The 14,486-nt window shown below is 39.0% G+C and overlaps 1 protein-coding gene across 2 annotated transcripts; it reads left to right on the top strand.

The window, feature by feature from the left end:
- The first annotated feature begins 3,404 nt into the window (after positions 1-3,404).
- Positions 3,405-7,101, top strand: LOC129688591 (olfactory receptor 52R1-like). Of its 2 annotated transcripts, XM_055623517.1 has the most exons (2): positions 3,405-3,424; positions 6,147-7,101. In XM_055623517.1, the coding sequence occupies exon 2, from the start codon at positions 6,157-6,159 to the stop codon at positions 7,099-7,101; it is 945 nt and encodes a 314-aa protein (XP_055479492.1). In that variant the 5' UTR covers positions 3,405-3,424; positions 6,147-6,156. The 2 variants fall into 2 exon arrangements, with proteins under 2 accessions (XP_055479492.1, XP_055479490.1); XM_055623515.1 differs by lacking the exon at positions 3,405-3,424 and having other exon boundaries at positions 6,142-7,101.
- Positions 7,102-14,486: the final 7,385 nt, after the last annotated feature.

Below are 14,486 nucleotides of genomic sequence, written 5' to 3' on the forward strand. Positions count from 1 at the left end.
TACAAAATTAGAAGTCAAAGTATGACTAATCACAGATTATATGATAATATACACAAGCAACACCAAAAATTCTATCAGAGAACTCCTACAGATAAACCTGTTCAGCAAAGTGGCTAGATAGTCCTCCTATGTAAAAATGACAGACTGAGAAAGATATCAGGGAAACGATACCCTTCACCATAATCATAAAGTCTTGTACAATAGAAAACTTCAAGCCTCCCAAAAAAATTGGAGAACATATCAAAAGATGGAACTATCTCTGTTCTCATACATCAGTAGGACTATCAGAGTAAAAATGGCCATCTTACCAAAAGCAATCCCAGAGGCAGTGCAATCCCCGTCAATATTCTAACACAATTCTTTCGAAAGGACAATACTTAATCTCATATACAAAAAATTAAAACCTAAAACAGCTAAAACAGTCTTGAACAATAAAAGAACTTCCCAAGGGATCACTATTCTCTATTTCAAGCCGTACTGCAGAGCTACAGTAATAACAATAATATCTCACATTATCTAAGCATAAAAACCGACATGCTCATCAACAGAATCAAATAAGAACCCATATAGAAATCCATCTAGCTATGGTGTTCAGGGAACACTGAGGAAGGTGTGGAGGAAGAAGTATAGAGGCAACAGGAGAGCACAACCCAGGGAATCAGCAAAGCTCGTCAAGGCTCACTGAGACTGAGACAGCAGTCAGAGCCCGCATGGGTCTCTACTGGGTCTGCAGTTATGGTTGTTCGCGTGGGGTGGGACGCCTAACAGCGGAAGTGGGGGTGTCTCTGACTCTTTTGCCTGCTCTAGTGTGCATTTCCTCCCCTTGTGTTGCTCACCTTGTCCTAATATGAAGGTTTGTGCCTACTGTAGCTTGTTATGCCATGTTCAGTTGATACACAAAATTTTAGCTCCCATTCCTAAGCATCAGCAAACATTGCAGAAGTGGGGGCAGAATGATTTTAAGAGCCAGAAGGTCGGAGTTTATAGTGAGATTGTGTCTCCTGGGATTGTCAGATGCTACACAAAGTCTCACAAACGTGACTGCCTAAACATGAGCTGAGCAAAGACAACAGTGAACATACCTAAGCGGACAGAGGAAAGTCCCCACAGCATCTTCCCTGAGAACTAGAGAAATGGTTTTCTCAGGGAAACAGCACCCCAACTGGTTATCCAATACCAACTATCAGACTTGAAGACATGCAAGTAACATTATACTTGGCCAAACAAGTTATATCTCAGAACACATACATAGATGTGTGTGTATGTACGTATATAAATAATATACAAATACACTTATGTATACAATAACAATTAATAAAAAGAAGTCATGAATCTGAAAGAGCTGATGAGAGAGAGCAAGCAGAGACACGAGTATATGGTAGGTTTGTAGTGGGGAAACGAAAGGGAGAAATGCTATATTATATTATAATCTTACTGGGGGAGGGCATGGAGGAGAAGAGAGAGCGAGGGTCAGGTTGGGAGGGAATGGGGGAGGGGGCCACAGATGGGACACAAAGTGAATAAATTGTAATAAATAAAAAATAACAAAAAGGAAAAAATGAAAGAAAATAATAATTAGACTCAAAATTCTATCAGTTTAGTTGTATCAGGATTCATGTGGCTCTACCCCTCCCAGGAGGTTATTGAAAATTAAAGGCTGTTGAGGAAGGGATTGTCTTTTTGTTTAGTGGTGTAGCCACAAATAAGGTGACATTCATTACTCAACTAAATTACCTCCCACCTACACTCAGGCAAGTAACTTATTAAACTCAGTGGGCCACATACAAAAAAATATATATATATGGAATTTGTGGAGAAGTGCTCCAGTGCAAGAGGAAAAATGGAGAAGAATGGAAAAAAAATGACTCAAATTTATGTTTTAATGTAAGAAACTATCACACAATAAAAAATGTCATGATTTCATACAATTATTTGTATGTTAAGCTTCATTAAAATACCCATAAAATATTGGCACAATTATTATTCTAAGACTTCTATGATAAAGATTCACAAACTTAGTGGGTTAACAAAAGGAATTCCTTTGTCGTAGAGCCAAGGACCTCAATTCCATTATCGATGTATTAGCAGTGAACATTCATTCTCTTGGTTTTGTGAGAGAAACTCTTGTGTTCTTCTCTCCTAGCTTCTGATAGTTTGATCTTTGCCTTTTTGTTCACAGGGTGTGTGTGTTTATGTGTGAGCAAATGCACATATAATTTTGTATTTAGATAAAGACTTCAGTCATATTGGACCATAGATTCACCATACTCTACAGGACCTTCTCTAATCACCATCATTGTTTTGAAAGGACTTATTTCAAAATAATATCACATATTAAGGTCCATCACATGTATGCATCATCATATGTCATTTCACAATATCAAGAACGTAACTAGGCATGTATTTACACAAAGGCTGTACATTCTGTAAACATGAACTCAAAGAATGAGAGTTATATTAATTACACACACTTAAAACAAGTAGTTATCAACATGTCCACATATATACTCATATGCTTACATACATGTGAATTCCTTTTACGTTTATAAGCATAACTCTCATAATTATACATAAACATATGTTAAGTATCAATGATTTTTCATGTTGCACATAATATCCTTTAGATGAGAGCCATAAATACTTTAACAGAAAATTAAAAATAAGCATAATCTCATTTATGTAATTCCAACAACACACCTTCTTCTGCATTCATTTGAACTTGTGTTTATGTATACAGACAAGAGAGGAAAATTAGGGGTTAATACTTCTAGATTTATCTTCTAGTCTCAGAGGGAGTCATTGTGAATATGAGGCAGTGGATATAGAAAGAGAAAAAGAACCAGCGAGTCCTTGGGGGAGTAGGTGGACCACACAGTTCTTAAAATAGACCCTTCCCTTAGTCTCTACACAAGGCTGAATCCCAGGGGCTTGTCAGAGCTTTAGTCATAGTCAGCGTGTTCAAAGATAACAGCAGAATGGAGAGTGAATTATTCCTTTTGCCTCGGGCACCTTTTTCCTTCTCAGAAATCAGTGGGACATGTGAACTCTGAGAATCTAGAAGGCAAAGTGATATACTATATAGAAAATACTGACTTGGTGGAAGCATCCAGTCTAGAAATGCAGGTTCACTGAGCTGCACTCTGAGTTGGAAAGAAGACTCATGCCCTCCATGTGTCTGACTTAGAAAGGTAGGAAGATGTCCTCATGCTCTGCACTTATTTCACATTGAAAATAAAATGTTCCTGCTCCTTCACTAGTGTTTTGTGAGCATATAATTTTATTTAATCTTCTATTGTGTCATTTTATATAGTAGACTAGGAATAGTTGTATCCGTTAAAAATAAGAATGGTATATGTTATAGAAGAATAGAGGAACAAGGGATTTTGGGTGAGAGGGAGATAATGTCTTTTTTCTCTTATTTAAGAAATTCACAGCTCTGTCTTTCAAACCAAAGCAAGATAATAAACTGTTCTCTTCATAATGAAATTCTTTTATATATAACAAAATGACAATCGATCAGCAAACTTTCTGTCCATATAGCATAGTTTATAAATCTTCATGAGTTCTGTTCTTAAGAATGTTAAGAAACAGATAGTAATTTCTAAGAGTGAGGAAAATTAATTCCATAGAACATGAAAAAAATCCAGAGGGAAAACAGATACCACTTGAGGACCACTTCTCCCATTTCAAATGCAGCTCTCAGATAATTTGTTTTTACTATTGCTTCTCCAAGGAACAAATACTGAGAAAATAAAGTCAGAGAAAACAATAGAATGTGAAATACTGAGACATGTCTCCACATGGAAGTTCTGGATCTGAAAAAGACAATTAGATAGAGGGGATGAAGGACATTGTTTCCCGAGGTAGATGTACAACTTGAGGGAGCCCCATTCCCGAAATGTAAGAGTAAGGAGTCGTGTACTAAGACTAATGGGAAGAGGCCAGTAAGAATTTCAGCTCAAGCCTGGCTTGGTGGTACATCCCTAAAATCCCTGTATTCTGTCATTTGAGGTCAGCTAGAGTAAGTAGTATATACCAAGACTGCTGAGATAGATGGGAGGGAGGATGGAGAGAGAGAAGATAAAGAACAGAAGGAAGAAGGGAGTCAGGGAGGGAGGAAGGAAAGAAGTAAGGAAATAAGGAAGGAAAGAAGAAAGGAAAAAGGTCCAAGAGAAGGCAATATACTCCCAGAGACTCCAAAAGCCTGGTCCAGAAGCCCTAATCCATGGGAGTAGGAAGAATTCCAAGTGCAAATTTTCTAATTTTCCATACTGTCTAAGCACTCTGGAAAGCAGCATTTGTCACAGCAGGTCAAAAAATTTGCCCCACCCATGTGGAGCCGGATTCTCAACTACTCATTGCCAACAGAGCCAGGTACTGTGTTTCTCTAGAAGTTCTGGCCTAAGAATCATGTACTCAGACAATAATTTAACCTATGACCATTGATAGATCATTTAATGATTCTGAGCTCTTATTGTTTCACATGGTTAAGTGATGACTGAAACTTTTCATAAGATAGAAACAAATTTAAAAAGGCTTTAGTTACGGTTCTCAAAATTCAATAATTCCTCCCTGAAAATTAAACATAGGCAATTGTGCACAGTAAGACGCCATGTCTTTAGCACCTAGACCAGAACCCGGAGGCCAGAATGAAGATGATCTAAGTATGCTTGTTCAAATCACCTTTATTCTGCGTTACTGTCCCCACAGAGTGATAGTGACATACTGGACAGGTAAGGAGGAAGCCTCTATTTTAAACAGAAAATGTGGCAGTTTGAGGGGATTAAATCTGGTAATAGGAAGCAAAGAGGGCTTGAGTTCCAGGTGATGTGGATAACTCAGTTGCCACTGGAGATTTCATAGGAGTATTTGTTTGGACAATCACATGATTATTAGCTAGAAATGTTGGTAAGCTTTGGTGTAGAGAGGACTTCTAAATCTGAGCCCCATTGCTCTCAACCATTACGGGACTAAGAAAGAAATGAGGTCTGTTTGATCTTGAAGAAATCATTTTAGAATCTTAGAGGCCTATAAAATGAATCATTTGTTAGTTTGAAAACATTTTTAAGGGAGACTGTAAGGATACTCTTTTGCCTCAAGGTTTCTGTAACAAAAGAGGTGAAAACTGAGGCTCTCAAACACAGGGCAACCAAGACTAAGAACCAAGACACCTGCTACCTATGTCTTACAGGTTTTTTTTTTTGTGACAAGTTACATTTCTCAGTGAGATCAGACGTCAAAAAATAAGCAGCATTAAGCAAGAACATAAAAAGGCTGGCACTCAGTAATTTCCTCCATAACTTCTAGCTTCTGAATACTGACCTATTCTTTATATTTTTCTAACCATGTATTTTCCCAACTTCTCTTTATCAAGAAGAGAAGTGTCAGGTGAAAAGCCATCTTCTTATGTACTTTTACCATCCAGGACATCCCTGAATAAAGTACAGTCTTCAATAAAAGCCAGGTTGCACTTTGTATGAACAAGACTGTGTCAGAATATAGCTGCAGACATGCGCTACCATGGCGATTGTGCCTACTTTTGCACCATAACAGAGAAAGGCACTGATTTGAAGAGAGAGTGACTCTTACACAAAACATGAAGTATTCATCTTCTAAGATTTTCATTAAATATACTATGTAGAATTATAATTGCACAGATGATTCATCTTTTTCTTTAGGCCAGAACCAAGATGATAACTCTGCTAAATTACCAAAGATAATATGAGAATAAATTACTATGGTCCTTTAATTCATGCTTTTTTTTCTTTCCCAAGCTACCCTTGTTCACATGATTCGACCCTGTGATAAATGGAACGGTGTGAATTGTTAAAAAGAAAAAGGCAAAGTTAATTGTAACTAATTTATCATACTATTTTTTTTTCCTTAGCAGATTCTACTTCCAAGAAAAAATTCTTTGATTTTGAAATAGTTGCCCTTGAACCTGACATGTAATATTTTGAATGTTACAAGTACTGATAAAATATCAGGTAGTATCATTTTAGGTTACAAAATATGTATATTAAAAGATGATTTTACTACAGCATACTATTGAATTGTAGTATTATACAAGTGCATATACTCACCCATGCCTTGGCTATTATAATTCTCAGAAAGGGGATTAACTTCACTACACAAAAAAATATGACCCACCCTCTCATGCTGGCTGCAAGGAACAGCTCTTCCCATCCTCTGTTCTTCATTTTGCTTGGAATCCCAGGGATGGAGAACTATCAGTTTTGGGTTGCCTTTCCATTCTGTGTCATGTATGTTGTGGCTGTGACTGGAAATATCACCATCCTACACATAATCCGAATTGACCACACTCTGCATGAGCCCATGTACCTCTTCCTGGCCATGCTGGCTACCACTGACCTGGTCCTGTCCTCTTCCACACAGCCTAAAATGCTGGCCATACTCTGGTTTCACGATCATGAGATTGAATACCATGCCTGCCTCATCCAGGTATTCTTCATACATGCCTTTTCTTCCGTGGAGTCTGGGGTGCTCATGGCCATGGCCTTGGACCGCTATGTGGCTATCTGCTCTCCCCTCCGACATTCCAGCATCCTGACCACATCTGTAGTCATCAGGCTGGGGGCAGCTGTCATGGTGAGAGGGCTGCTGTGGGTGAGCCCCTTCTGCTTCATGATCTCCAGGATGCCCTTCTGCCCCAACAATGTCATTCCCCAGTCCTACTGTGAGCACATGGCTGTGCTCAAGCTGGTGTGTGAGGATACCAGAGTCAACCGTGGATATGGGCTCTTCGTGGCATTTTCTGTGGTTGGCTTTGATATAATTGCCATCAGTGTATCTTATGTGATGATTCTGAGAACGGTGCTGAGGTTGCCCTCGGGCGAAGCCCGCCTCAAAGCTTTTGGGACATGTGCTTCCCATGTCTGTGTTATCTTGGCTTTCTATATCCCAGCCCTTTTCACCTTCCTCACTCACCGCTTTGGCCACCATGTGCCCCGAGTTGTGCACATCATGTTTGCTAATGTCTACCTGCTGGTTCCTCCCATGCTCAACCCCATCATATATGGAGTTAGAACCAAACAGATCAGAGACAGGGTTATCCGAGGATTTTGTGGGAAAGGCTCTTGAGCCAGGGATCACAACATTCCATTTCTTCAGTTACCAAAAGGACATGACCACAAATGAAAAGCATTTCTCAGGCTTTTTACATCAAAACATCATCCATTAGTGGACAGCTAGACTACAGGCTGAAGAACTTTCAGAAGAAGAAAGAATGAATTATAGTACCCACAGCCAGAGATCTGAAAGATGTAATGTATAATACAGACTTGGTTGATGTTTATTCCTCATGAAAAATGGAATATTCTTTATTAAACATTCAGTTCTTTGTTCAAGTTGATAATAACTCATATATCTTAATTTTCTTTGGAAAAAGACAAATTCACTGTGGATTTTTCTGAGACAATTTAATTATAGTTATCATTATAATTATCTCTTTATTCTTTCTCTCTATTCATATAAGAACCTTGACCCTTAGTCTGTTATTGATTTCAAAGTGTGGAAAATTGCCATCCATTAAATCAGTAAATATTTTATTTGCTTGTCATGCTTTAAATAGTTGGACATACAATTTTAAAGGAATCTAGACATTTCATCAGATAGTTAAAATAAACACATTTCTTCAGTCTGGGAATCTTATTTTTTAAAGATTTATTCATGTTGTGTATATGAGTGCTCTGTCTGAAGGTACATCTGCACTCCAGAAGAGGGCATTAGATTCCAGTATAGATGGTTGTGAGCCACCATTGTGGATGCTGGGAATTGACCTCAGGACCTCTGTTAAGAGCAGACAGTACTCTTAAGAGCTGAGCCATTTCTCCAGCCAACCTGGCAATCTTTTTATTGAAAAATATCATTTTAGAAATAGACATATGTTTAAAGTCATGTCTGAATCCTACTTTTCACAGAAAGCATACAACTCATCCTATAGGAACTGAGTGTGATGGCACAAGTCAATAAATCATGGAATTTAATTTTAAACACCAGACCAGCCTGGACTGTATAGAGAAACTTTATCTTAGTAAAGTAAAATGAAAGAAGAGAGAAAGGGAAGAGAGAGGGGGAATGAGGGAAGAAGATAAGGAGGGAAAGGGTAGAAGAAACAGGGAAAGTAAAATAAAGTGAGACCTTGAAAGGGTGAAGAAAATCAAAGTGGAAAGAAGGGAGAGAGGATGATAAATGAAACCAAATGGAGAAATGTGATTGAATACTAGGTGCTATTTCATTTTTAGTAAAGATATAAAGAATTATTGATATTCTAGTAAGTTTTAGAGAAAATAAATTTAATTTTCATAATTTTGATACCAATTATAAAATGAATATACAATTAAAGGAGTTTATTGAAAAAAGACACCTACATGCTAACAATACTGTTGTTAATAAGGCTTAGGACAGTCTAGTTTTCTTCTTCACAATAGTATTTTTCAAAACTTATCTTCGGTTGCTGAAGTTTAACTTTACTATGCAAAAAAATAATTAAGATGAGGTTTACATGACCTTGGCCTCATAGGCATACAAAACCACTGTATAAAACCAACTACAGATAAATTACAGTATTTCAAGGACTGGGAGGAGATGAGGGAGGGGGCTACAATCAGGATGTAAAGCAAATAAATTATAAGGAATAAATTAAGAAAAAGAATCCAACCTTGACATATCCAATCATATAAACTGATTCCCCAAGTTTTAGGAAAATAGAAACTTTTATCTGTAGTTATTTCAGGAGCTACATCATAATTAACAGAAGACAAAAATGACAGTTCTTTGTATATGTACAGTCTTGCTTCTGATTAAAGACAAGATAAAACTTGTATACTACTGAAGGGTACCTACTTTGGTTTAAGGCTTTGGCAGTACTAAAGGAATTGTAGGCTGAGGGGAGCCACAGAGGAATGTTATGTGATGGGGCTGTGACATTTGAGGGGACATTGGGAATCCCAGCTCATTATTTCTCATTGCCTCTGAGCTGGCCTGAGGTGACCAAGCCTCCAGCAGCCATTCCTGCCATGATGAGCAAGCTCAAAGCTACAGAGCCAAGTGAGCAGGACCTGAGCTCTGTGTCCACCTGCCAAAGCAGGGCTCTCTTCCTCCTTGGTTGTATCTCAGGTGACTTGCTCTCTCTCTCTCTCTCTCTCTCTCTCTGTGTGTGTGTGCATGACACAGACACACACACACATCATCCTCTCCTCTCCCTTTTAGTTTACTGATTTTTCTACTAGCTTTCAGTTTTAACTGTTTTGTTTAAATGCAAGGTATATTCAGACCTTCCCAAAGGCTTAGTTATAAACTAATTTGATACTCTGATTGCAATTGACTTTTGTGTTGCAAAACTGATAATTAATGCAACATTTACTGTGACAAATTTCCACCTAGAAGTGCTACATTTTAAATGCTTATTCTTTATCTATAAATCTGAATGTGTGGCCTATACATATTTCTACTAGACGTAACTAGATGTAGCCAAACTTTATTATAATCATTTTGGAAAATTGGGTTATTTATAGATACACGATTGGTGGTTTTCTCATCTTATAAATTCATATTCACTTGGTCACAGTTTTCAGCCTTGTCAATAGACTGTATTTGTGGGCATCCCCAGCAAAGGGCCATTAGGGCTCTCAGCCTGGGGCAGCTTCTGCCATGGTGACTATGGAAGTAGCTGGGCTAAGAGTACGTTGGAGAGTCTGCCTGGAGATGAGCAACCAATGGCAGGCTTGAACACGGTGCGGAGGAACATGATTGGTCACCCAAAGCTAGGCAAAGCGCTCTCTCTTTTGGAATAAATGAGCCTCTTCTCGCCCTTGGGTTCCATTTGTCCGGCTCCTGGATGACTCTGCGCTTCTCCTCCCCGGCCTGGCCCCCCTGGCCTCACCCATGGGCTGGATTCTTGGGAGGAGGAACAACACGTATTTATCCCTTGGTTAGTCCGTGCAATGGTAGTCTTCCCCTCAGATGCTAGTGTCATGGTCATCTCTTGTCACAACGGTGACTAACTGCCCTCACCACCCAACACGTATATCTGACTGTGCCTTTCCAGGGTGGGAAGTATTCTGACTCTGTGCCTTTTTCTCCTTTTATTAGTTTACAGAGAAGTAAGTTTCTATGACATTTTCTGATATAGTTACTTGTGATTTTTGAAACATACTCCTCCCTTTCCCCATGTCCCTACCACCTGCCCTTTCTTACCCTCTTCCACCTGCAGTTTTCTGTTGTTGTTAATTGCTGATGTGGCTTATGCTAAGTACTTCTCTGAACCTTCAACTCTTGTAGGACTTTCTCTCTTCCATGAGGGAGGTGTTCTTCCACCTCACCTAAGATTGGCCCATTTAATTGTGTCTCAGCCTACAAAATCAAGCTCTACACCTGCCTCACTCATTCCAGGCCTGTTTCATTCTCACCGTCTCCACTGGTAGCTGAGGATGGCCAGCAGACAGCTTTACTTTCCTCTGCAGTATACCATTTTGTCCCAACCATTGGCAGCCGAGCTAAGAACAGCTGCAACGACACAAAGTCTGCTGAGCGAGGTCCCGGTTTTTAGGTTCTCCTGGAGGCCCATCTTCCTGAACCAGATGTCTCTTAGACCTGCTGTGAACAGTGACCATGCTCACACCGATATATGACACATCAGGCCATATCCAGGCTCTCACGGCCTGTTCTGTGGTTGTTTTGATATTGTCAGTACCACAGTAGGTGCTCCACAGGGGTGCTGTGGTTGGAGACTCTGCCTAGTATTAGTACGGAAGTTTGCTTCTAGGGCAACTTGCCATTGTGAACATCTACACTCAAACCTTCTCCCGTTGCTTTAGCTCTGTACTCTCAGGCTGGTTCTCAGCATTCTGCTGTCCCAAACGACTGGATCTTTTCACCATCGGGTAATTGGTGGGGGCTAGATAGGGCCAAGGCCCTTTGGGAGTTCTGTGGATGGAACAAGGAATACCGAACTTTGATTCCTGAACAGGATCATGCTTGGTAAAACCATCAAGGGACTGGCACCAGGCTTCTGAGTGTCCCCAAGGCCAGGGTTTGGGACCTGACAGTTTCTCCATAGAGCTGTCGTCAGAAGTTCCAGACATGTAGATGCAAAATGCTTTGCTTATTGTACCAGCATGCACCTTTCAAAAGAAGACACTAAAGTTGTGCTGAGCTCCCTGTAATCCAGATACCTAATGCTCCCTGCTGACCTGCTTTCCACTTCATTATTTGTGGGATATGTAAAGAGCTATAATTAATAATAAACTTACTGGCTTGGGTCATCAGGCCTGGCAGCCCTCATGACCCCAAGCTTTTGACTGTCAAAGTTTCTTATCCCTAGTCCTTCCTCCTTGGAGTTCTGGAGTGCACCCAGCAAGAACCACTGGTCCAGTTCAAACTATGTCTTTCTTTTTATCTAAAAGCATAGTACAGAGAATTTGAATTTATGTGAAACTTCCCTATGATAAAATTATAAACTTCAGTTTTTTCATTCTCATTAGTCAAGGGCCAACAAAGTGTAAATAACAAAGTTTGTTGTTAAAGATCATCTAAAGGTAATTCTGTAAAAGTTTGCAAACTGAGTAAATGTTCATCATGCTCTTGGAGACCAAAGCTCAGGAATCGTTGACCTGAAAGAGTATCAGTTTTGAGTACTGTGCTTTAATACATTTAATTTATTATGATTTTACCAGACACAGAACTTTTCTTAGGACAATGTATGCAAGAATTCACATTCTAGATTTTGCAAGGACAATATTAATACATTTTTTACTTAAAAAGGAAAAACCTAAAACTACACTAATGTGCATTACTTTGAATCAACATATAAAATCCAGAAATATTAGTTGATATGAAAGAGAAAAAAATTGGAAAGTGTGTTTTGCTTCTGCATTTTGCAGCACTGTTTGCATCTAAGTATCAGATAGTATGCACACCACATAATTTTGATTTGATTGATACTGCAAGTTAAGTAAAATGATCTCAATTCAATACTCATATCTAGTGTTAGAGTGTTGGAAGGGTGGAACAAGGCTGAAGAAGGGTGGAAGAAAGGAGAACCCACAAAGCAGTAATACTGGCTACAAGAAAGTTTTAAGTGAAACTGAGCAATCTGTTCAAGAATCTTCATCATTATGTGCAATTACCATAGAGACCTGAAAGACAGATAGCTGTCTGTATTCAGCATAGCCCAAGTAATTCTATCTGAAGGCCCAGTAAGGAAGTGTTTAAGAAAGTAAAATAAGTGAATAAAAACTAATTCTTAATGTTTGATTCAGTTGTTTCATGTGTAAAATTGTCATTGTTCATATTAATTTGGGTTTATGAGCTGCAGGGGCATATTTATAGTTGCCAAGATTGTGTGATGAAGGGAAATCATTTAAATGAAGAGACTATACTATCTTCAGTCACATTTTATCACTAACTCAATTTCCATATGAATATACATTGTCAGCTTTCAAATAAAAACATTCAATATTCCTTTAAGGAATGGAAAGTGTAGTAATACCATAGTTTTAAGAGTAATATCGCCTACATCTAGTGACGTTAGTGCAGGAAGGTGCCCTGCACGCCACAAAAAAAGAGACATAAGCACCAACCCAGCCACGAAACCTTTGACCTGTAATCAGTCCTGCCTGGTTCAGGTCAGTGGTGGTGCAGAGCTTGTGAGAGTAGCCAACCAATATCTAAGCCGACTAAGGCCACTCCATGAAACACAGCCTGTCGAAGGCTGTGCAGGGGGAGCAGCAAAACAGCCTTAGAACTCATGGAATTTGGCCACTGGCTAACACAACCACCATGGCGTACAGAGGCAGAGCCCCATCCATGTCCTGAGGACTTCTGATTGTTGTCTTCACGGTCCCCGCGTTCCTCATGATGTATGGATTGTATGAAAACTCTAGGGGCGGGGGGCTCCCTTCCGGCCCCTCACTGGACAGTGTCATGGCTTGATCTTTTCCAGGCGTTGCTGCTCAAAGAGATTAATGATTCAACCCCCACCCTCAGAAAGAACTTAGAGATGTAGACTGTTAGCAACATCCTTAGAAAAAAATTGGAAAAATTCAATGTTAGTAAGATTATGTTAAGATGCTTTTGTTCGTAGCTCTGATGTAGAAAATCTTGAACAATTTGAAGTTCAGAAAGGCACACGCTTTAGAGTTAAGCTAAGTACGTTTTGAGGTTAGGGAGCAAGAACAATAGCCCAAATTAGCACTTGCTAACAAAATTTTCTCGCTGACAGGCTGGTGATCAAGATGTCATTAATGTCTCATCCCCATTTTCACCCTCAGCTTTGTGATATGATTTAATAAAATTGTTAATGAAGAGATGTGCACGTTTAGGATTTAAAGTAGAGATAGCTGATTGTTTTTATATAAAAGTTTAGACTTGTGATTTTTTAGGATTTTTATAAGATTATCTTTTAAAGATAATTGATTCTTTCTTTTTAACATTGCAGCCTGCCAGTAAAGAAAACCTGGGTAGGAAAATTACTTTGCTTGCCTACACTTTGTTACTCTTTAACAAGCTTCTTAGTTACAAATGTATGTAGGTTCTTGAAATAATTTGATTTTTATCCATAACGTATACAACATTTGATCATGTGAGGGTATTTGAGGTTATTTTTCTATTGTATTTGTCCACTTAAAGAAAAATAGAATGTAACTCCATTGCAATTTTTGACTTTTTGAAAGATTTTCATGGGATATATAAGCTGTAGGAGAGAAAATAAAATTATGGAAGCTCGCTATTTCGAGTTTGCTTCATCCACCAAATGTATGTATGTACGGACATGCATACGTACACTTCTTGGAACTTTTTTGCTGGAGTTTGCTTCACTCACCCACTGCATGAATGTGTGTGTGTGGGTGAGTGTATGTATGTGTGTGTGCATGTGGGTATGCGTGTGACTATGTGTGAAGTTGTGTGTATGTGTGTGTAATTCCTTTCCCTCTTTCTTTTTCTTCTTCAACTGCCACAAGATCATGAGTTGCTGGTTACAAGCAGTCTCAGAGAATCAAGCTTTGTGCCCTCGGAGAAATGTCTGCTGAGTGATCAGTTATTCCCTGCCTCAGTTTACCACTGGATGTTGAAGCTGGCTTCAACAGGACCCCACACCTGACACTACTTGGGTAATTAAACTAGAGACCTAAGGTAAAACCAAATACTATTGGTTTAAAAAATGTATCAATAAAATGACTCCTAGTGATATTCTGCTATACTCACAGATCAATGCCTTATTCACTCATGATCAGAGAAGCTTCCTTCTGCAGCAGATGGAAACAGAGGCAGAGAACCACAGCCAGACATTATGCAGAGAGAGAGAGAGACAGAGACAGAGAAAGAGAGAGAGAGAGAGAGAGAGAGAGAGAGAGAGAGAGAGAACGAGAGAGAGAGAGCCCACTCCTGGGCTCTTTTCATTATAGTGAATTGTTTGGCTCTGTTTTGATGTTAAGATTTTGTTTTATCTAATTATATTTTATTTT

The sequence above is a fragment of the Psammomys obesus genome, unplaced genomic scaffold, assembly GCF_907164565.1.
Source record: "Psammomys obesus unplaced genomic scaffold, mPsaObe1.curated_primary_1811, whole genome shotgun sequence".
NCBI lineage: Eukaryota > Metazoa > Chordata > Mammalia > Rodentia > Muridae > Psammomys > Psammomys obesus.